This window comes from Felis catus, chromosome A1 (assembly GCF_018350175.1).
Source record: "Felis catus isolate Fca126 chromosome A1, F.catus_Fca126_mat1.0, whole genome shotgun sequence".
Classification (NCBI taxonomy): domain Eukaryota; kingdom Metazoa; phylum Chordata; class Mammalia; order Carnivora; family Felidae; genus Felis; species Felis catus.
Window position 1 is genome coordinate 111,120,166 of NC_058368.1, and position 23,294 is coordinate 111,143,459.

The following is a 23,294-nucleotide window of genomic DNA, read 5'->3' on the forward strand; positions in this document are numbered from 1 at the left end:
CCCTTAGTGCTGTGTGAGCTGGCTTGTCTCTAAACTCACATGGCAATGGTCCCTCTGGAAGAATCTTGTTTCCTCTTCCTGCCCCTCCTCGGCACCCTGCAGAACACCAGATGGGAGTGGATTCTCTGGAAGGCCTGAGTTGCCTTGAGTGGAAGCTGGGGCTGGGCAGGCCCTAATCATTGTTCTGGGGCTGCTGACCCCCTTGCCCTCCTCCCTCTGTCGTCTTTGGCCAGACTCCTGCTCATCTGAGGCTCTGAGCTCAGGAAGTGGGAGATGCAGCCCCCTGCCCCACCCCCAGGAGTCCTGTGGGTGGGTGGGTGGGGAGAGGGCGAGGATGGCTGGGGAGAAGGCTACGGCAGGACCTATTCTCATTCTTCACTGCAGCAGGGGGGAGTATGGGGAGGTAGGTGATCAGGCAATTTTCTGAGAGATTGAGGATTTCCTGTGCCTCCTGTAAATGTAATGGGGCCTGCCTTTTATTGCAGATGGAAGAGAAGAGGCGAAAATACTCCATCAGCAGCGACAACTCTGACACCACTGACAGTAAGGCCTTCCTGCTTGGGGCTCCTACAAGGAAAGCATTTAAATAATTAACAGGCCCACAGGCCCAGATTGGGGGAGGCTGCCCCATGGTCTCCATGTTGACAAAAGCATAAATCAGGCCAGGTCCTTGTGCTCCTATGAAAGTCTCCACACCCTGTGGCCTCCAGAGCCTGGTGTTCTATTCACCCTGTACCCTTTTATCCCCTAGGTCTCAGTCCCATGTGTTTTGATCTGGTTGGAAAAGATCAAATCCCCTCTGGGTGTTTGCATATGCTGCACCTGGCTCCTCAGAACACTTCCCGTTCCCTCTGGCCCTTCTGTTAAATCAGGGCCCTGTAGGAAGTCTCTACACAACGGACAGAAAACCTGTTTCTTTTTGTTATAATTACCCGATATGAATATCATGTCCTAACGAGCCATAAGCTCCTTGATGAGAGGGGTTATGTTTGGCTCACTGCTGTATCCCCAGCTAGATCCGGCACATAATAGGTGTTAAATAAATGCTTGTTGAGGGAGTTAATGAGGCATCTTGGCAGTAGAATCTCAGAGGTAGACTTGTGTATGGGCTAGGTGTGGAAGCTGGATGTCCTGGGGTCAAGGGAGCCGCAAAGAAAAAGGGGTCAAAGAGAAAAGGGAGCTTAGGGAGCCTCTTCTCAAATTTGGGGGAGGTAAGGGAGGTTTGTATAAGGAGAGAGCTTTTCTCTGGTACCAAAAGGCAGCTCTTCCCAGATGCTGCAGGAACCTGGGCCTGCATGAAATAGCCAAGTAAGGCATTCTGTTCTGCCCTATGTAGGAGAGGTGCGCTGCCAGGCAGATCCCACCAACAGTGCATGCTGGTGGGAGCCCAGGCTGAGGAAGAGGCTGAACTAACTGCCAGGGAGGCTGGGCCTGGAGTCCTGTAGCTCTAAACCTCAGTCTGTTCATATGTGGTGAGCAACTGGGATTTGGGAGATCTCCAAGGCCCCTTGGAGCTCCTGGAGTTTCACAGCCCCCCAACAGTCTGAAGATAGATGCACACTAGATGGCCAGTCCATCCCAGCCCCTTCCCTACCTCCAGGTCTCGTTCACTGTCCTTTGGGGTCTGTTTGCTCGCCTTGGCTCTGGTGTCTAACCTGGCCAGCCCTTCCTCCCTGCAGCAGGAGATCACAGCATCCGGCCCTCTGTGGCCACAACCACACTGCCTGTGGCTTGTCTCAGTAGAGCCAAGAAGAACCGCATCCTCCGCTTCTAACTCCATTGCAGACGAAGGAACTCTTGAAGGCCAGGCACCTGCAAGAGTGGCTGTCTGGGCAGCTGCATCACAGTTGGGCAAGGGTACTCCCTTTCCACCAGCCCCCACCACTGTACACCCCCATGGCTGTTGCTCCTTTGACCCTTGGGGTGGAGGTCACAGTCTTTGAGTCCAGTAAGGGTCTTAAACCCTAATGATAATCGCTAATATTTATGGAGGCGGTGGTCTGTGCCAGGGACTGTACTGACACTTTACAGGCATAATACTATTTCATCCTCCCAACAACCTTTTGCCCCCATTTTAGAGAAGGGCAAACTGAGACTCCAAGAGGGTAAGTCATTTGCCCAGGGTGACAAGTTAGGAAATGGGTCTACTTGTAGCGTAGCGTTCTTCCCACCTCCCTTTTGTCCCTCTTTATATCCACTGGGCATCATCCCAGAGTATCTAAACCTGGGGCAGGAATGAAGAGTGGCCACAGAAGGCTTATTCTGGTCCTCCTTCACCAAGGAGGAAGCAGAGGACCAAAGAGGGCAAGGGACTTGTCACGGGTCGTACAGTAAACTAATACTGAGTCCTGGCCACTGCCTTTTATTTCCTAAGTCCCTTATGCTTGGTGAGTGGAGGAGGTATTCATGTCCGCATTCATCATTGATGAAGTCCAGAGCAGGGACAGGTGCTCACAGAGGTTTCCACCTGCTGAACATTCAAGCCAGACCCTTCCTTACAGGCTTCCTATGCTTGGATGTGGGTGGGTGGGTGGTGTTCCCTGCCTTCCAGGGGCCCCTAATGGGCTGTGCTCTCTCTGCAGGTCACGCTACATCTGCGTCAAGATGCTCCAAACTGCCCAGCAGCACCAAGTCGGGCTGGCCCCGGCAGAACGAAAAGAAGCCCTCCGAGGTGGGTAGTGACAGGTGTCCAGAGAAAGATGAAGCAGTGGTGGAGAAGCCACAGGAGAAGAGACCTGTGGACGGTTAAGGGAATAAAACTCTGCAGATGTATGGGAGAGAGCGTTCCTGGCAGAGGGTCCAGTCACCAGAGCGAGGCCAGAGTGGTTGAGTGGAATGAATGGGAGGAGGGGGTGTGGATGCCAAGCTTTGTAGGATGTTGTAAAAATGTTCCAAGTGAGCTGAGCAAGAAGAGAAGCCTTTCAAGGATCATAAGCAGGGTAATGACATAGCCTGATGTTTTAATAAAAGGCCCCACTGACTGCTATGAGGAGGAAGGAGGACTCTTTTGCAGTTGTCCAGAAGAAAAGCAGTGGTGGCTGAGAGCTGAGTAGTAGCAGTGGAGAAAGAAGCAGTAGGATTTGGGGTGTTCTGGTGGCTAAGCCAAGGGTGATGGGATGTGCTGATACAAGGGTGACGGCTGTGGTCCTCGGGATCATCTATCCAGTTAGGTCATCTGCTCCGTGTTCTTCCTGTTTCACCTGCATTCTAAGTCTTCCTTACTCTGACCTGGGATGTTTCTTGTGGCAGGTAGAGGTGTTTGACTTCTTGAACTGTGGAGAAGTGTGTCAGGAGTGGGTAGTGCTGGACACGCGGGGCCATTGTGATCCTGCTTCTTGTGGCCACTGACAAATCACATCCTAGGGCCACATCACTCTCTTTCAGGTCTTCAGTGCATTGCACTGGGGACAGCAGATGCCCTTGGCCCAGACGCAATTGAAAGAGCATTGAACACCCAAGAAGCAGGGGGTTTGAATCTGGGCCTTAAGAGAGACATTGTTCTGTAGCCTACAGAGTAGCCAGGAGCTGGGCTGAACACTTGACTTTTTTAATCCTTAAAAGTAACTTAGGGTTCTCAATCCTCCTCTTACAGTAAAGAAATTGAGGATCTGTATAGCCAGGACTTGACGCTCTTGAGGCCAGTAGTGCCAAGGGTAGAAGGGCCTAGAGTCTTGAGGCAGAGCTCCTGACATGGAGTGGGGGAGGGTATCTTTGTTCTGAGCCTGGAGTCCTCTCTCCCCACTAACCACAGGGGCATTCATGACTATGGGGGCCAATCCTGAGCAGCAGTAGTTAGCCAGCCCCTAAGATGCAGTGGAGGCATCTTTTGTAGAACCTTGCATTTGAAAAATAACTCCCCAGGTCCTGGAGCTGGCCTAGCCTAGGACTTTTGTATGTTTGGCAGGGGAGGGCAGGTAGTTGAGACCCGATGTCTCCCATCCCCGTCCTTTAACTTAGTGTCTTCCTTTGGCCCTGTGGGAGAGGGGTGGAGATGGAAGGAGATACCTTTAGGAATGCTGTGAGGACTGGAACAAGAGGTGGGCAGGGGGATGCTGTTTTGAGATTCTTAGTGCCCTCGTGGACTAGCCCTGCTCAGTGGCTATATGGGATGTGCTCAAGGGCACTGGGACATAAGAGGCAGAGTGTGCTCTAGAGCCCTGGGAGCCTCTGGGGCTGCCTTTCTGCTCCTCCACCCTTATTCCCCACCTGTCCTCCCACCCTCTTCTTAGAGCCACAGGGGCTCCCCAGTGGCTATGGTTGAATTAGTAAAACAATAGCCACCGTTATGTGCCTTCCAAGTACCTAGGAAGCAGGAATTCTCTTCCCATTTTGGAGATGAGGATTCTGCCTGCCCCTGCTCTCAATGTTGGAGAAGAGTTGGGCAGTTCTGGGGAGCTCCTGGGGCTGGCTGGTTCCCCAGACTCTGCCTACCCTGCTTCCTCCAAGCTCCAGGAGGAGGTGGGGCCATTTCTCAGGGTAGAAATCCCAGGGGCAGGACTGCCATCTCTATCCTGGATAGGCCAGGGGCTGGGAGGAAACAGGTGTCTGCAAAGGCCGAGGGGAAGAGTGATTTGCATGGGGTTGAAAATTCCCCTCCCTCTTGGGTTTTCCAGCGCAGAGCCTTTGAACCTTTCTCCACCTAAAAATAGAGTTAAATCATCAAAAGGCCGTTGATGCCAGGCCTTGCTGGCTACTGGTTGTGCATGGCACTGGGTTCGAGCCCAGGGGCCTCTGCAGGCAGCTCTGAGGCCTGACTGGCATCACCCGCCCTCAACTCCTGGGCTCCAGGAGGGCTGAGGAAGTCCTCACTGCCTTGAACTGTCGCCAAGGACAAGCTTTTCCTCCCACAGCAGGCTGGAGTGCAGCCTGTGAGGTTTCCCTTGTCCCCTAAGTGAGGAGGCTGAGCCATAGCCGGCATAAATTCCAAGTGATCGTGGGGCCGAGAGGAAACCATCAATGAAAGCTTCCAAATTATTTGGCTCATGAGAAGGCAGAGATGAAAAGCAACGATTTGGCGGCAGATAACGTTAACACTAAATCTCCTCTCTGGGCTGTTCCCCTCTCTTTCTGTGAATGGGTTGGAGAGGCGGGCCTTTAGAGTCTGCTGGGCCTGGGGACCAAAGGCTTTGGTCACCCTGGTGAAAGGGGATCTGGGAGTCCCAACTCTCCAGTACTCTAAAGTAAGACACCTGTGGGGTAGTTGTCAGTCTGGCCCAAGGTCCCAGCCACAATGTTTGCAAATGGATGTGCATGGTGCATTCCCCTCCCTGGTGGGGAACCCTTGGTTCCCTTTGTCTCTTCATCTCTGAATGTGGACAGTGATGGCATGGGGGATTTGAGGGCTAGGAGTATATAGCATAGCAGCAGTACCAATACCTAGTTAAGCCAAAAGCCACAGAAAGGGCTGGGCTTGGGTTTATGCCAGATGGGCGACTGCCCCTGTGATGACCTGCCAGGGGCTGCCCTTCCCAGTGCACCCGAAGGTATAAATCTCAGAGCCCCATCTACACTGGAGTAAGGTGCTGTAGGGCAAAAAAAAGTGTTCGGATCAGGAGTCAGGACCCTGGACAGGGCTGAGGCCTTGAGACCCAGCTTCCCCTCTGGCCTCTAACCAGTGGGTGGCCTCCCTCAGCCAGAGTTGGGGGGGGGGGGGGGGGGGGAGTACCGGTCTCAGTACTGGAGCTGAAGGGACAGGCCCCGGGATTCTTGAGAGGCTGGATTTTTGGTAAAAATGAACCAAGTCTGAAGTTGGCCCTTTGGTAGTAGAAGGAAAAGGTAGTGTTGACCCCAAGGACACAGGCTGCCCCCTTCCTCTGTTCTGCCTGCCTATAGGATCCCAACAAAGCTGAGATTTGTCGCTTAAGGCTTAAGTCCTGAAGGAGTAGAAGGGATTAGCCTGCCCTGGGAAGGTGGTACTAGTGTATAAACCATGCTGAGGCCTTGGATTTCTGGCCTGGCTTGTCTGACCAGATGGTATAACCATTATTGGTGCTTAACACTTTGTGGGGCCTATTTCTGAGAATCTGATGGAATCCCAAAGATTATTCTTTTAAATATTAATACCAGGCCCTCATCCCATCCCACCTCACCCCCAGGAATTCTGACTTAAATGGCCTGGAGTGTAGTCCCAAGTATCTGTTCTTCTTTAAAGCCCTTTTGTTGGTCTACTGCCACAGACCTTTCTCCTTAATTTACTAAGACAGGAGGTCCTGGCTTGATCCTTCCTGGAAGGACCCTGAGGTTGAAGGAGGAAGAGGAGGCTTTCCAGCCTGTTTCAGTGAACTAAGCAAAAGCAGGGAGTGTGGTTGAGGGCAGGCCCCCAGCTGACCCCTACTCACATAGTGGCCAGGGGGACAGACAGGTTTCCATCGCCCTGGCCGAGCTATGAAGGAGTTCTGGAGGAGAAATGAGGCCAGCCCCCTGGGTTGGAGGCTGCTGTTTGAGGCTGTGTCTTCCTCAGGCCTGGGCAGAAAGGTAGAAGGAAGGGCAGGCCGAGTGGTGGGGTTTCCCCTCCAGACAGGGTTTTCAGGAAGTCTGAGTCCCCGGAAATCAGCCAGTGGGCAGGGACATGGGTCTCCAGGACCCAAGAGCTACTGATAATGATTAAACTCAACAAGCACTTGAGAACGCCTGATAGGCCCAGCTGGGTGCTAGGGGTACAGAAAATGCAGGCCCTGTCCCCAGGGAACTGGTCCTTTGACTGGCAGCAGGATGCAGGTGCTAAACAGGAAAGTGTCCGTTATGGGAGGTGCAGCCAGCTTTGCCACTGAGGAGCTCTGTGACTTTGGGCAAGTGACTCTATCTCCCTGAGCCTGCAGGTCGTTATCTGTAGAGCCCTGCCATGGAGTTTCTGTTCAGTAGATAGGACTGTCCTTTGCTGAGGCCTCTGAAGCCTGAAGGTGGAGGAGATCCCAGAAATAAGTGGAGGTAAAACTGGCCTCCCTGGGGTCAAAGCCTTGATGGTCCCAGAACAGGGTAGGTAGGAGTTGGGACCTGACCGTCAGCTTCCTTTGCAGGCCCTGGTGACAAATCAGTATATCCCTAGAGGAGAGAATAGGGCCTCTCTGCGGGTTCCACAGGGGCCCTTCACCAATGCTCAGCTTCTTGCCCTAGGGGAAGAAGGGGCATGCTAGAAAAAAGTGATTCTTAATGAACAGTTTCCGTCACCACTGAGGTGTCTGCCAGAACCAGTGTCCGTGAAAGTTCCTATAGAAGTCTCCCCCACCCCTTCTGAAAAAGCAGCAAGTGAAGAGCAAGGATGAAGCTTATTGGCTTGATCTGTTGTTTCTAAAAATGGGACCCTTCAACCTTGGGTGAAGGCACGGGTAGCCAGAATGTGTTGCTGAGATGCAAAACCACAGGATGGATAAGATGTTTTCCTGGAGGAGTACAGGTGCTATGCAGATGTTTGAAATGACAGATTTTATATTAAAACAGTGATGGCATATATTGTAACAAAATGCCCATAATCTTGAGAGGTCAAACAGGAGAAATCGAAAAAGGTTTCATGTTTGCCCTGTGGTCTTAAGCTATGTTTATAGCCAGCGGCTCCTCTGCCGCCCCATGAGGCAGTAAGGCAGCCAGGCGGGCAATGAAGGGGAGCCCTTCCACTGGGTTAAGTGCCTACTTTCTGAGACTGTCGCCTCCTTCCTCTGGGGTGGGGGGCAGAATCCACTTCTAGTATAGTTGGAAACACCACTGCTCCCGCCAGCTGGAAATTCCTCCTGGCCTCTGGGGCTTCTCTTGCAAAAGAAATGTGTGTAATAAATTCTTTAAAGAGCAGGAAGTGCTGTTATCCTTGTGAAAGAGAAAGAGGGTGTGTGTGAGAGAGACAGAGACAGAGAGAGAGGAGGGGGGAGAAGTGTCTGACCAAATTAACCTAGTGGTAGCTTGGATGGGGCTGGGCAGAGTGTGGCTACGCTCAGAGTGCTTCTCTGATGTTTTATGCCTAATTTAAGTTTGTTCTTGGCTTGAGATATTTTTATCGTGTTCCAGCCCAAGAAAGAGTTCTTTTTTTTTTTCTCATATCAAAGTATCCTATTTATTTCAATGGCAAATATAAAGGAATTAAACTACACACTAATAAAAATATTTAATTGTTAAAAATTCAAACAAAAATTCCCAAAAAAGTAGTAAAGCCAAGGAAATACCCTCATCAATTAATCTCAAAACTTCACTGTAGAAGTAGTCTAAAAAATTTTCATTGCAAAAAAGTTCATATAATGTTATCTACTATTATCAGTATTATCGCTAATTACCACTTGATTACATTTTATATCATCTAGTCTAGCACAAGAAGAAAAGTTATTGAAGATCAAAACACATGCATATGCTTCTTCAGTATCAAAGTATTATCTGTATTATTAGGAACTTCAGGTTTATAAGCAAAGGGTTCTGATCAAATAAACTGACCCAAAGAGTCTTAACAATCCCCTCAGCCTATGAACTGGTCTTCTTTCTGACTCTAGGCCCTGGCCTCTCTTTTCTTAGAGCATTTTCTTTTTTTTTTTTTTTTAATTAATTAATTAATTAATTAATTTTAATTTTATTTTTTAAAATTTACATCCAAATTAGTTAGCATATAGTGCAACAATGATTTCAGGGGTGGATTCCTTAGTGTCCGTTACCCATTTAGCCCATCCCCCCTCCCACAACCCAACTAGTAACCTTCAGTTTGTTCTCCATATTTATGAGTCTTTTCTGTTTTGTCCCCCTCCCTGTTTTTATACTATTTTTGCTTCCCTTCCCTTATGTTCATCTGTTTTGTCTCTTAAAGTCCTCATATGAGTGAAGTCATGTGATTTTTGTCTTTCTCTGACTAATTTCACTTAGCATAATACCCTCTAGTTCCATCCACGTAGTTGCAGATGGCAAGATGTCGTTCTTTTTGATTTCTGAGTAATACTCCATTGTATATATATATCACATCTTCTTTATCCATTCATGCATCGGTGGACATTTGGGCTCTTTCCATACTTTGGCTATTGTTGATAGTGCTGCTATAAACATGGGGGTGCATGTGTCCCTTCGACACAGCACACCTGTATCCCGTGGGTAAATGCCTAGTAGTGCAATTGCTGGGTCGTAGGGCACTTCTATTTTTAGTTTTTTGAGGAACCTCCACACTGTTTTCCAGAGTGTCTGCACCAGCTTGCATTCCCAAAGAAAAAGTTCTTAAAAGAAGAAATATCTGGCTGGTTCCTTGGCAGTATTGCAGTGATTAAAGTACAATGCAGGCCTCAAATAAGTGGTTTACTTCTTTGAGTCTCAGTTTCTCTGTCTGTAAAATGGGGGTAATATGAATTAGGTGAGGTTATGCGTGTGTGTGTGTGTGTGTGTGTGTGTGTGTGTGTGTGTGTATCACGTACAAAAAGCATTTAGCATGCACCTTGTTTTAACAGGACAATGACTTTTCAACATTAGCTATTGTTTCTAAAGAGATGAAGTGCTCAGAAAAAGCAATTGTGATTTAAAATGAGGTATTTGGAGGGTGCGTGGGTGGCTCAGTCAGTTAAGCATCCAGCTTCACCTCAGGTCATGATCTCGCAGTCCATGAGTTTGAACCCTGTGTCAGGCTCTGTGCTGACAGTTCAGAGCCTGGAGCCTGCTTTGGATTCTGTCTCCCTCTCTCTCTGTCCTTCCCCTGCTTGCGTGTTCTCTCTCTCTCTCTCCCTCAAAAATAAACAAACATTAAATAAATAAACAAACAAAACGAGGTATTTGGTAGTAATTTCACTTGGCTTTTTCAAGACAGACCCTCCATTTTGGGGGAGATTAGGAGGAGGGTGCCACTCCTACCTTTACTCCTAATGTGGACAGAGGTCAAGGAGAGGCACTCTTGGCCAGGCACTCTTGGCCAAAGCTGTTTTCATTGGCTTTGGGACAGTGACCAAGACCAGTTCCTAAAGTCCACCTAGAGGGACCTTTCAGTTCAGCCCCCTGCCTCCACTCTCCCTACTAGACAGGACAGGAAGCTTCAGAGTTTAATCATACTTAGACAAATCCTGGGGTTCATTCATTCATTCATTCATTTGTTGTAAACCATTTCTTTTTCATTTTCTTTTTCTTGTTTTTTTTTTTTTTTTTTTGAGAGAGAGAGGGGGCAAATGAGTGAGGGTGGAGTGAGAGAGAGAGAGAGAGAGAAGTGGGGCTCACCCACTGCAGGGCTCGAAGCTTGCAAACTGTGATTTCATGTCCTGAGCCAAAGTCAGATGCTTAACTGGCTGAGCCATCCAGGTGCCCTGTTGTACCCCATTTCTTGAGTACCGGGTGCATGCCAGGCACTGTGCTGTAGAGACGCACCATGATAAACCAGACACATGCAGTCTCTGCTTTTCTCAGCTTAATTACTAGAGGAGATGGACATTAAACAAATTATTACACAAATAATCATATTTTATAATTATGACAAGTGCTGGAGCCTTTCCTTAAGTAACTAAACTTCCTCTTGGTGTCTCTTGGTCTGAAATACTCTCTGATACAATAATTCCCCCTTGAGAAAAGGAAACAGGCCAAGGTCCCAGGATGAAATAGTCAAATAACATCCACAAGTCTTGTGATCACATACGAAATACGAGAGCTCTGTGCATAGCATAGTGAAAGTTGCCTGTTGTCACTGTCTTTGCTTCAGGAGGTCGTACCAGACTCCACTGATGGTTTCTGGCAGAGTCTCTTTGGGGTTCTTCCTGGGGAAGTAGGTGTGGAAAACCAGACAGATGGCTCAGTGGCTGTAGTCTTCAGTCTCAGGAAAAGGAAATGGAGTTCAAGGCCATGTGCATTGTTGCTAGATCTGGGGAGAACACGGTCTTCGGCTCCCTCCAGAGCCATGTTGGCACTTTGGCATTCAGACTGGTTATTAAACATTCTTCATACTGTTTGAAGTTTTAGACCTTTAACCATTCTTCATACTGTTTGAAGAAGCTACAATTAACATCTCCCAGGCAGCTCAGAACTTGGTTGCTAGGCAGCAGACCTTTAAAGACAATTTGTCATTTTCTGCCATAAGAGAAAAAATAGTAAACATTCACATTCTTGGAAAATTGCTTGTTTTCCAACTTCCAACTTTCTCGCCATGACAAGGCCTCCAGTTCATCAGCATCCATTTTATTTTTTATTTAGTTTTCATAAATAATTCAAAGGCATTTTAGAAGAGTAATTGAGCTTCTTTCAAGCATAACCTCTGGCTGTTTAGAACAAAAAGGATGTTTGGGTGATAGTGGGGTTGCCATATTTGTGGACAGGTTTTATGTAAATGCACAGAGGCTCCTTTGGAAGGTACAGAGTACCAAGGTGCCCAGCTTATATGTAGCCTTGGGCAGTAACCCAAGAAAGTGGTGGTAGATTCGTGAAAGGCTTTTGAGTCATTCAGCCTTTGTTGGCACCTTGCATGTGCTAGGCCCTATGTACACTGTTGGGCCCCAGCCTGTGACCCAACTTGAACTCACTGAACTCACCTCCTTCATGTGGGGGCTATGGAGTAGGAAACCAGGGGATTCCAATACAGGACCTGTGGGAGTTCACAGGAAGCCCAGAACCCAGCCTGGGATCCGGGAAGGTTTCCCAGAGCACATGTGGACCCATCTGAGACCTCCAAGATGAAACAGGCCAGCCCCACTTTGGCAAGAGAGAAGAGCGTCCCAGCAGGGTCCTCCCATGTGCCAAGAGTGAAAAGTGCTCAGGAGACTGAAGTGTATTTGTGTGGCCACAGGGCCTGGTAGGCCCTACAGCTCAGCCTGAGGGAACAGTGGAAGGCCATTCAAGGGCTTGGAGTTTGCAAAGGCCACCATCTAATTTACATAGTCCAGCCTTTGGGGAAGCTATCTGATTTGGCTTCTGTGCAGGCAATGAGCAAGTGGCCAAAAGGGGCAGAGGGGCTGTGGGGGGAGTGTTGGGTGGCTCACGGCCTAGGATCCTGTGCCACTTGCAGCATATAGGACCTTGTGTAGGTTATTTAACTAACTTTAGTTTCAGAATAGGGATGATGGTAGCATCTACCTCACAGAGTTAGTGTAAGGACTCAAATTAATTGAAGAACTGCCTTTAGACTGGTGCTGAATACCCAGTGCTCCTTAAGTGCTGGCTGCTACTATTAGGATAGTGCTCCCCTGCCTGAATTTCCATCAGTCCCCTGCCCAAAAGGACCACTGTGTCCAGTCTGCCACCTGCTACCTAAGTGACCTAGGATGAAACTTGGAACTGTCTTGGGGCTAGACTCTCTCTCTCTCTCTCTCTCTCTCTCTCTCTCTCTCTCTCTCTCCCCCTTTCTCTCTCCCTCCTGAATCTCTGATCCAGTTGAGCCTGGGATCCCTTCCTGCAGAGTTCCAGTGCCACTCCTGTTCCTACCTCAGGGCCACCTCTCCCCTGCTGGTGTGGCTTGGCATTCTGGCTTCCCAGACTCCAGCTTGGGTAGTGTGCTGGTCCTTGGGCTTTGAGCCCTGCTTGGGGATTTCAACTCTGCATATATCCATAAGGTATCTCACCCTGTTAGTGCGTGTTCAAAAAGCTCTGCCAAGGGGCGCCTGGGTGGCTCACTCGGTTATGCGTCCGACTTCAGCTCAGGTCACGATCTCGTGGTCCGTGAGTTCGAGCCCCGCGTCGGGCTCTGTGTTGACAGCTCAGAGCCTGGAGCCTGCTTCCGATTCTGTGTCTCCCTCTCTCTCTCTCTGCCGCTCCCCCGTTCGTGCTCTGTCTCTCTCTGTCTCAAAAATAAAAAATGTTAAAAAAAAAAAAGAAAAGCTCTCCCAAGGAGCCAGCTGGGGGTCTCAGACTCCTCAGATAATTCCCCAGAGAGGGCCATTCATTCATTCTTTCATTCATTCATTTCATCACTATTTACTGAACACCTGCTATGTGGCAGTCTTTATGCCGGGCACTGAGAACATAGCAGAACACAGGACTGCTTTGGCAGGGGAGATGGCAAGAAACAAACCACAGGAGCACACCAGTTAATTGTGGGGGTGTTAAGTGCTGGGACGAGAGGCAGGATGACAGGGTGGAATATGGCTCTGTGGGGCAGTTGGTGCTCCCTGAGTCAAGGTGATAAGGGAAAGGAATCCTGAAAGAGATGATGCTTATACTATAGCACAGGATGAGAGAACTGCAAAAGGTTTCAGGCTTACCCGTGCCTTTTTGGAGGGGCACTTAGTGACCGTAGTGAAGGGTTGATTTCTGGAGCAAGGTGATACGCCCTCCTGGGTGGGAGGCTCCCCATGGCATTGGAGTGACAGGGCTTCGACCTATACCACTTGGCTTACCTGGATCAGGAGAATTTGGAGGCAGTGATGAGCTGACCTGACTATGGGTTCCATTCACCCCACCAGGTCCTGTCCGGGGGCCCAGAGGGGAATAGCCCAGCTCCAGCCCTGCTGGGCTCGTAAGAGGCCTTAGCTGGGAAAGACCCATGCCAGCAAAGGGGGACTTGTGAAAGACAGACAGCACAGAAGCACCCACTGCCTGAGTTTGTGTTCTTGTATCAGCTGCCTTACTGCTTGCTAATAAGATATGCAAATTATCAGGGCTGTGAAATCTTCCCCACATTTCATCTTCTGCTTAATTAGCATTTAATCGTAATCTCATTTTAATTTTTTCACACTGGCACCCTAATTAAATGTTAGGGTGTTAGTCTTAACAATTAAATTATATTGGCAAATAGAGTCTTCAAGAAACTTGACCTTTTTCAAGCCAGGGCGCTCTCTAGCTAGATGCAAATGTTAATTAGATTTCTGGACGGTGTTGCCTCAAGCCCCTTGGTGCACCCATTTCAGTTGTTTTCTTGCTGTTGTGGCCCTAGATTCAAATGAGACACACACAGCCAAGTGATTTGGGCCCCTGGCAGGCAGAGGTTGCCACTGAACGGGTTGGTCATGAACCCCTGGAAGGCCAGTGATGCTGGTTTTTCTGGGGAGTGTTTGGTTTGGAATTTGGTCAGAGGCCTAGAAAACTCATTGAAGTGGTTTCTCAACTTGTGATTCTGATTTGATAATCACTGGGAAAGTTGGTGCCTAAGCAAGTCACATAGTGTCTGGAGCTGCCACCAGGTCCTGCAATATCCCTTTGTGGGAGGCCACAGTGAGGTCAGGCAACTGGGCAAGAGAGGCATTGCTGGTGTCAGCTGGGGCTGGGCTTGGAGACTGTTCCAGGGTGGAAGGCAGGGAGTCGGAGTTGGGGGGGGGTGGGCAACAGACAGAACATTGGGAAAAGCAGATTCCCCCTGAGTTCCCTGTAGCCCAGAAGAAAACCAGAGCATGAGGGTGCAGACATTCATGGCCTGGTCCTGAGAAGTTTTGGATGGGCTTGACTAAGAAGGAATGCAACCTTCTCTTCTTCTTACTCTGTCACACACAGAGGGTGGCACTTTGTTGCCCCAGCTGAGCAGGAGATACAGTGTCCTTGTTCTTGAGGGACATTGGAGTCCCTGGCTCATGGGAAGCTATTCTCTGAGCTGCCCCTGGGGACTGGCCTCTCCCTCAGCTACTTATGTAAGATTCTGATATTTGCCTGGGGTTGGTGCCCTGTACTTCTTCACACCTCCATTTGAGCCTGTGGTTGCAGTACTAACATAATTTTAAGTTTTTATTTATTGATTTTGAGAGAGAGGGAGAGAAAGATTGAGGACATGAGCAGGAGAAGGGCAAAGAGAGAATCCCAAGCAGGTTCCATGCCGTCAGTTCAGGGTCTTGTACTCAGTACCATGAGATCATGGTCAGACGCCTAACTGACTGAGCCACCCAGGCGTGCCCCCACCCCCAGCTTTTTTAAGTTTTTATTTATTTATTAAAAAAATTTTTTTTAATGTTTATTACTTTTGAGAGAGAGGGACAGAGCAGGGGAGGGCCAGAGAAAGGGAGACACAATCTCAAACAGGTTCCAGGCTCTAGCTGTCAGCACAGAGCCTGACATGGGGTTCGAATTCACAAATCATGAGATCATGACGAGAGCTGAAGTCGGCCGCTTAACTGAGGCACCCAGGCACCCCTTTCTTTCTTTCTTTCTTTCTTTCTTTCTTTCTTTCTTTCTTTCTTTCTTTCTTTCGAGAGATTGAGGCCATGAGCAATGGAGCGTAATCTTAAACCTTCAGTAGAAATTCCCCAAGCAGTCACTTAATGGCAGTATTGCATTCACAGAAGCCTTCCTGCCATCTGATTTTTCCCTTAGGTTTTTGGTCTTTCTCAGCAAGTTTTTCCTCTTCCCTGAGTTCCACTCCCATCCATCATTCAAACTCTGTTCTTTAACAGATCAGAACACAGGTGAATTCCGTTCAGCACATTTATTGAACATCTCTGTGCAGAGCCCTGTGCTGAGTTCAGGGAAGGTGTGTTAATGTAATTATTGCTTTTACATAAAGCAATACAATACAAAGTTGGCTTCTTACTTTGAAGTAAAGTGGGGGCAGTGCGGTGCGGACAGAAAGGCCACTGGAGTTGCATTTGCCTTTTCCTTCCCTGGCTGTGGAGCAGACCACCCTGAGGCACTCTTTCCACTCCTGCTCCTGACAGGTGTTCCGGACAGACTTGATCACAGCCATGAAGATTCCAGATTCCTGCCAGCTCAGCCCGGATGACTACTACATCCTGGCTGACCCATGGCGACAAGAATGGGAGAAGGGTGTGCAGGTGCCGGCTGGAGCAGAGGCCATTCCAGAGCCTGTGGTGAGGTAAGTTGGGCATCCCAGGCTGGGAGACCCTAGACAGGGGAGGCTGGGACAAGGGACCTTTGTAGCCTGTCTCTGTTCTTAGATTCTTTGGTCCCACAAACCATTGAAAATTTCCAGAAATACTGGCAGTTTGCCTTTGAGGCTGAGGGCCCGGACTTGGGCTCAGCTCTGGAGCCAGATGGCTTAGGTTCAAATTGCCACTCACATTCAGTCTGACATTGGGCCAGAAACATAACCTCCCTGGGCCTTGGTCTCCTTGTCTGTGAAATGGGAATGACGATGGTACATCTACCCCCTATGGTGGTTGAGATGACATAGGGAAACGACGCCTGGAAGACGTTTGGCATGGGACCTGGCTCACGCAAGCACTCAGTAAAAACAGGCCATGAGTTGTCTTCACATCAGTCCCAACTGGGTCCCACAAGCAGGTCTTATCTGGGAAATCTCCAGGCTTTTAAATAGTCTTTAAGTCAGGAATAAGCCATGCTCTTGACTTGTTAACTCCTTTTTGAGAGTTCTAAGTGGGAGGGAGTTGAATGCTGACACACAGCAGATGCTCCAGAAGCAGTTGCTTCCGGAATCCCAGGAGGATTCCCTGCCAGGGCAAGGTAGGAGCTAGGTCAGGGTATATCCTCTGCAGGCTTTGTAGCCTTCAGGTCTTGTGGATCACAGAGACCCGTGGTGCCTCATGACTGTGGCCTTGCCTCCAGCAACAGAGGTCAGCCAAGTGATGCTTTCTGCATGCTACAAAACCCTCTAAGTCATGTCTCTGGGTAGAGGGACCTGATGTCCTGACCTCCCTGGCCCACCGGCACTCTTGGCCTTGGCAGCCCCATGGCTCTCACTTAGGCCCATTTTGACCAGGCCTGGGGCAAAGATTCCAGCCCTGACCTCCCTTGACATTGGCACTGTTGCTTTCCAGTAGCCACACCTATGAGTGCCCGCCTGGTGCCAGACCTGTGCTGGACATGGAATTACAGAGGCAGATAAGACTCTGAATGCTGCTTATGTGCTCTGTGAGGACCGGGGGCTGGGCAGGGCTCATCCTGTGGCTGCTGAGGGCTGAGTGCTGGGCCCTCTGACAGTCAGGGGAGCTCTAGTATTCTCTGGAAGGGAGAATATGTGGGATTTGGAGAGGAAATGTATTCTCCACATCCCCTCCCCAGGGCCAGAATGTGGATTAAGCTCCTAGCCAGTTTGACACCTTTACATCTGCAGACTGTGCAGACTGAAGAACTACCACTAACCTATTTGAACTAGTTTTCTCCTCTGTAAAATGGGCCCGATAACAGTAGCTGCCTAATGGTGTGGCAGGGATGAAATGAGAATACACATGGCAAGGGCCCAGGGCAGTAAAGGGGAGGGGCAGGCCACCAGCTGGGCCGAGAGGGGATTCCTGATTAGGCTTGGCCCAGCTGTCTGTCCTCCCTCCTCGATGTCAATGTCAGGTGGTTCCGGAAACATCCAATGGCCTGGGTAATTAATTGCAGATGCTTCCACACCAGTAGCTTGGCTTCTGTCTGCCTGCGTGGTGCTTTATCTGTTGACATCAAGAGGAGAGCACGTGTTCAGACTGCTCTGGCTTTTCTAGGTGCATTCCCTGCATATGCTCAGCTGCTCTAAGCTGACAGGAGCCAGGCACTCCCCTCCTGTCTGTGCTCTTTGGAGAGGATAGACTAGAGGTAGGGAGGGGCTGTTTCCTTTGCAAAGTCTTCCCTATCTCCCTTCAGCCCAGTCCCGCCATCTTCCAGGGCACCTCCCATTGCAAGGCCCTTATCTGGAAGCCAGCACAGCAACCACCATGGTCAGAACTATTAACAGCAGTGCTTCCTGAGGATTCACTGTGCTGAGCCTGCTATGTTCATCTTCTCATTTAATTACCATACCAGCCCTATAAAGTACATCTTACTGTCCCCATTTGATAGATGAGGAAGTTGGGAAATTCTGGGGAATTCCCTGTATGACCGCCAGGGCCTAGTGGGCTGGGCCAGGAAGTCACAAGCCAAGGGAACAAGCACTGGGTTGCCCCTGTGAGGCCCAGAGAGAGGCTGTGCCCCCATCACGCTGTCATGCTGGCTTTCATTGCTATTTCCCCACTGCTACCCCAGCCCCCTCTGTCTCCCTTTTTGTCCATTCTTCCCTGGCGCTTTGGCAGGTCTGCCTACCTCATGGTCTGAAATTTATGTGGGTAATGAGAACCTGTCTCAACCCCTGATCATGAATTGAGTGATGGCCTGTGCTGCTCCCTCATTGTATCCAGAAGATTCAACCTAGGGCAAAACCAGCCTCTGGTGTAGGTATAGGCTTTTGAAGTAGAGACCCTCCCCCAGATCCCAGCCCAGGCCATCTGCCTTCTTCAGCTGATCTGTGTCCTGCTAGCTAACAGTTGAGACTGAGACCTTGGCTTAGGGTCAGGTGATCCCCAGCTGGTAGAGATAGCTTCTTCCATAGCCAGAGCCAGAAGAGGTGTAACACTTGAGGATGAGATCCCCAGGAAACACAGGAAATGCCTTTTCTGGTGTGAGCCCCTTAACCCTAGATTCTCAGAGAAAGAAAGGAACTTTCTGACTGAGAACACAGGTGTCGGTAGTTACACCAGTAGGTAGTAGGGCACTCTAAGGTTATATCCAAAACCTCATTGAGCATACGCTGGGGACACAAAGTAGCATCAAGACAAAATTAGTCTATGTTTTTAAAAGAATGTATTAATTCCAGTAAGATCTTTGTGAGGAAAAGCAGGATTTTATAGGACTAAGAGTATCAGTATTACATCTATTTGGAATGACCTATTTTACAGGGGGGGCTGGATGGAGTCACCATTAGTCATTACCTGAGGCCTTCCTTAATCTGGGCCTCTCGTGTGGGAAAAGGTGGCACCAAGCACTTTCCCTTTCTCCTTACTCCCCCCAACCTTCTCTGAGCCTCCCTCCGGATCTGGAGGCCATTTTCGCCTGTCTCCTTCATCCTTCCTTCCCCTCTGGCTGACACCTGGGGCATGTCCTGGAGCCCAGGAGTCCTCCCCATAGCTCAGCCACGTCCCTGTGCCATCCTGCCCTCCCCTCCCGTGTCTGTGCTGAGTCACAACCCCTGGCAGCCCTGCCTTCGACCCCAGGAGGCTCCTCAGGCAAGTGAGGGCCTCTCAGCCCCTGGGAGGGCTGGCCAGATGGAAGCCAGGCTCCACAGCAATAACCATGGCAACCGGTGGAGGGTGGGAAGAGCTGGCATTTTGAACTGGCATCAGGAACTGAGGGGCAGCACACAGCTGAGCCAAGAGGGGGAACTATGCCCTCCCTAGATAAAAAGCCCTCCAGTTCCATCTCAGAAGGAGCAAAGTGATATCTAGAGGTCTTAAAATACACACTCACACACCTGTAGTGCTTACTGTGTGCCAGGCACTGTTGTAAGAGCTTTCCACGTATTCATCCATTTAGTTCTTATCAACCATAGAAAGTAAGTACTGTTATTATTAGCTTATTTTTTTGGATGAGGTCACTGGTCACAGACAGGTTGGGCAGCTTGCCCAGATTACACAGTAAGTGGTAGATCAGGGGGCTCCTGGCTGGCTCAGTCGGTAGAGCATGCGACTCTTGATGTTAGGGTTGTGAGTTCTAGCCCCACGTTGGGGGTAGAGTTTACTTAAAAAACATATAGTGTATCAGGACTTTGGGTCCACGTTTTGCAGCCAGGACCCTTCAAATGTAGCTGCCTCAGGGAGAGCCATGACCCAAGGGAGGGCTGCCCTGGAGTATGATTCTGGGACCCATCCTTACTTATATCCAGGGGAGGAGGCCTCCATCTCGCAGTGGGGGAGGGGACACCATGGTGAGAGACTGACTGCTCAGGTTATGTCATATTCGAGGGAATGCTAAGGTATGTGGGAGACACTGTCTTCTGGGAGTGTAGACCCTTTATGTGGAAAAGGCCACCGTGAGCTACAGCAGTGTACCCAGGTAAGGCTCCTTCTCACCCTAGAGGAGACCCGGCCTCACTTTCCCCTGTGGGGACATGGGGATAATCTTGGCCTCTCCCTAGTCTTAAGGGGTATGCTGAAGGACCTGAAGCCCCACTGGCTCTTTCCCCCTTGTCCCACAGTGGCCAGCACTGGGCATTGCCCAGTGAGAGCACATAGGCTGACTCCTATAGGCCCAGGCGGGGCAGATCTAGATTATGGAGCTTTAGCTAAGGCCCAGATGCCTTCATGAGAGGACCAGTAGAGTGCTCTGGGCAGAATGGATGTTTATGGGATGTGCAGGACAATAGGTCAGCACCCACTCCCCACCCACACTCTGCCCTGTGGTCTGCTCTCCTGCTTACCCATAGTGCTTTGAGTCTCTGCAGGGTGGGCAGGCAAGAAGAGGTAGTATAAGGAAGTAGCATCAAAAAATCATACTTGTCCAGCAGCTCCTCATCTGGGCTGGTTGACTCACTGGAGGCTGCCAGACCCAGTAAGGCTGGCAGGCTGAGGATCCCTCCCCTCATAATACCCTCTCTTGATTTCCTAGGATTCTCCCGCCGCTGGAAGGCCCCCCTACCCAGGTGTCCCCTAGCAGCTCTGAACTTGGTGAGGGCTCCCAGCCTGATTGGCCTGGGGGCAGCCGCTATGACCTGGACGAGATTGATGCCTATTGGCTGGAGCTTATCAACTCGGAGCTCAAGGAGATGGGTAGGTGACCTGCCAGGCTAAGAGTGGGATCGGGGCAGGTCAGGCAGAGTTTTCTTCTGAATGCCACCCTCAGAAAGGTAGTGGGCACAACTGGGCTTTGGCACTGCATAGATAGGAGAAAGTCCCCGCCGTATTACTGATTGATTGGAGAAGTTATTTGGTGTGTCTGTGCCTCATTTTCTGTAGCTGTCAGGTGAGTGCACTAATAGCATGCAATTTCCAGAGTTCTTGAGAATATTGTTAGTAAGCCTGACTATTAGACAAAGAGTAAGTGAACACATTAATGAGTCTAGGATGATAAATGAGGCTGAGGACAGTTGGTGTGGGCCACTAGTATCTCCTAGGAAGGTTTCCCCGAGCCCCCTGCCATACACACAATTCAAGCAGTGGATTCCGCATGCACACAGCTGTACCCCAGAGATACTTCTGTGTTATCTGCATGTACACGTGTATGTGGTCACAAGCAGGGTGTCTAAAGTCAGAACACCATAACCAGCCCCAGGGGTCTTTGAGATTGAATGGTCCAGCCCATTCTGTTTCCAGATGATGGAGCTGAGGCCCACGACAGTGGGTGCATTTTCCCAAGTCACACAGTAAGTGGGTGGAGACCCATCCACACGTCTGCCCTGATAGACCAGGCTCCTAACACCCTCCCCTGCTGTCCTCACAGAGAGGCCAGAGCTGGATGAGCTGACGCTAGAGCGTGTGCTGGAGGAGTTGGAAACCCAGTGCCACCAGAATATGGCACGGGCCATTGAGACACAGGAGGGGTTGGGCATTGAGTATGATGAGGACGTCGTCTGTGATGTGTGCCGTTCTCCCGAGGGCGAAGATGGCAACGAGATGGTCTTCTGTGACAAATGCAATGTCTGTGTGCACCAGGTGGGCATCCTCTCAATCGTTCTCCCCCATGCTGCTTGGCCAGGCTGCTGCCTAGAACTGGTCATTCTCGCTGTAGGAATGCAGTAGCACTGTGGGCGTAGGCCCCTGAGAAGGGCAAGGGAGGAGGAGGGAACGGAATGAGTGCCCCATGGCTCAGTCCTGTCAGCCAGACTGGAGTGAATGTCCACTGGGTTCTCTTTCCATCCTTTTCCTGTGGGCCTCCATCAAATCCCCTCACTGAACACCCTACCCCCTGCCTCCGTGCCCCTCTTCCTCTGCTCCTCACCGTCCTGAACTTCTAAACAGGCAGCACCGTGCAGTGATGGAGAGCAAAGCCTGCAGCCAGGGTTCCTGATTTCAAATTGTGGCCCTGCCCTTTACAAACTATGTGACTTTGGGTAATTTCTTAATCTCTGTGGACCTCTATTTTATCAGCTACAGATAAAAGTAATTTCTTGTGACGACTAAGATACTTCTAACGAGCTATTTGCTGAGAACAGTATAGTACGAGCTATAAGTATTTATCATTATTGATGTTATAAATCAGGAGTTGCCTGACATGCCCCCCTCTTGATCTTGGGCCCCAAAGCTCCCAGGTGTGGGGTGTTTCTGGGCTTTGTTTATAGAAGACTTGACTGGAACCCAGTGGATCCACTCTAGCACACACACGTACACACACACATGCACACACACATCTCCTTATCCACCGGTTCTGAAATATTTCCTAGGGAGCTCAGAGGGGCTTCATCACTTGTCTGTGTACCCCCCATTCATTCTTATCCTTATACCCAGTAGCTCTTAGGTCCATAAGCCCTAGGCATGACCAGGAGGAGCCCCCTTCACAAATCTCTATGAAAAAAAGTAGAAAGCCCTGGGCCTTGTCCTCAGGCATCATAACATACTCAAATGTATGTTCAACTTGCAGGAGTTCATAGACACTTCTGAAATCCATCACTCACTAGGAATCTCTGGCCAAAGTGACTTTCCTCCCAACAGAGGGCAGAGCTGAGCCCTTCCACAGAGGACTGGCATCTTTGCCTTAGAATCCTTCTGGAGGCCTCCTTACCAGAGCCTACTAGCAGTGTGGCCCTGTAGCTTCTAGCTCGGGCTGGGGCTGAGACCATTTGCAGCTGAACCCTGACCAGACGCAGATGGCCATTGCATCTGACTTGTGACCACTCTGCTCTCTTCCCAGGCATGCTACGGGATCCTCAAGGTGCCCACGGGCAGCTGGCTATGCCGGACATGTGCCCTGGGTGTCCAGCCAAAGTGCCTGCTCTGCCCCAAGCGAGGAGGAGCCTTGAAGCCCACCAGGAGCGGGACCAAGTGGGTGCACGTCAGCTGCGCTCTGTGGATTCCTGAGGTGGGCAGACATGGGGATGGGGCAGCCCTGGATAAGAGGGTCTGCTACCAGAACTCTGGTAGCAGAGCACTGGGAAAGAAGGCCACAGGTTTGCATAAAAAGGGATATCTCACGTGGCACCAGAGAAGAACTGGGGCAGCGACCCACAGAGAGCTTTGCCTGTGGACTTGGACAGAACTCAGGTGGTAGTTTCTATGGGTAAATGGGATTATGGACACTGGGGGATCCAGGTGGTAAGTCTGAGAGCTGGGCAGATGCCAGGCCACGGAGTAGAGGTGAAAGCGTATTGTGGGTCCTTCCAAATCCAGGCAGTGGTTCCAACCAGTGTCATACCCCCTGTTTAAAACAAAAATAAGCCAGCTGACCTAAAAGGAAATCAGGCAATCAGGCAGAGAGCTCATTAGAAGTGGATAGCTAACTGGCTGGGATGGAAGGGTCAGCCTGGGTCTGAGTCTGGGTGGGGGGGGGACTGTGGGCAACAGGCTTTGCCCACTCTGAGTTAGAAGAAACCCTGGGCTCCTGGAAGGTCATGGTCTTTTATTTGAAATATGAAATGCTGACATTCACCAGAGTTTCTGACCCAGCCCTGCTGTGTTCCTGGACTCAGAATAAAGCCCCACTCTGATGCTGCCTTTGCCTGGAAGCAAGCCAGGTGGCCCTGTCAGCAGATGCCCCTCCCCTTAGTGGGCTTCTAGTCTGAATGTTCTTGCAGGGACCCACATTGTGGGCTTCTG

The 23,294-nt window shown here is 50.1% G+C and overlaps 1 protein-coding gene across 16 annotated transcripts in view; it reads left to right on the forward strand.

The window, feature by feature from the left end:
* The window catches only part of JADE2 (jade family PHD finger 2), a 115,600-nt gene that overhangs the window by 71,346 nt on the left and 20,960 nt on the right, over positions 1 to 23,294 (forward strand). For 10 of the 16 annotated variants that reach the window (XM_045059012.1, XM_045059007.1, XM_023255283.2 and 7 more), the window contains 6 exons: positions 486 to 543; positions 2,583 to 2,671; positions 15,495 to 15,652; positions 20,155 to 20,315; positions 20,986 to 21,197; positions 22,393 to 22,560. In XM_045059012.1, coding sequence (XP_044914947.1) covers positions 486 to 543; positions 2,583 to 2,671; positions 15,495 to 15,652; positions 20,155 to 20,315; positions 20,986 to 21,197; positions 22,393 to 22,560 — 846 coding nt within the window. Of the gene's footprint in view, positions 1 to 485; positions 544 to 1,679; positions 1,858 to 2,582; positions 2,672 to 15,494; positions 15,653 to 20,154; positions 20,316 to 20,985; positions 21,198 to 22,392; positions 22,561 to 23,294 lie in introns of all 16 variants that reach the window. The other 6 variants (XM_045059018.1, XM_045058972.1, XM_045058989.1 and 3 more) reach the window with 1 other exon arrangement.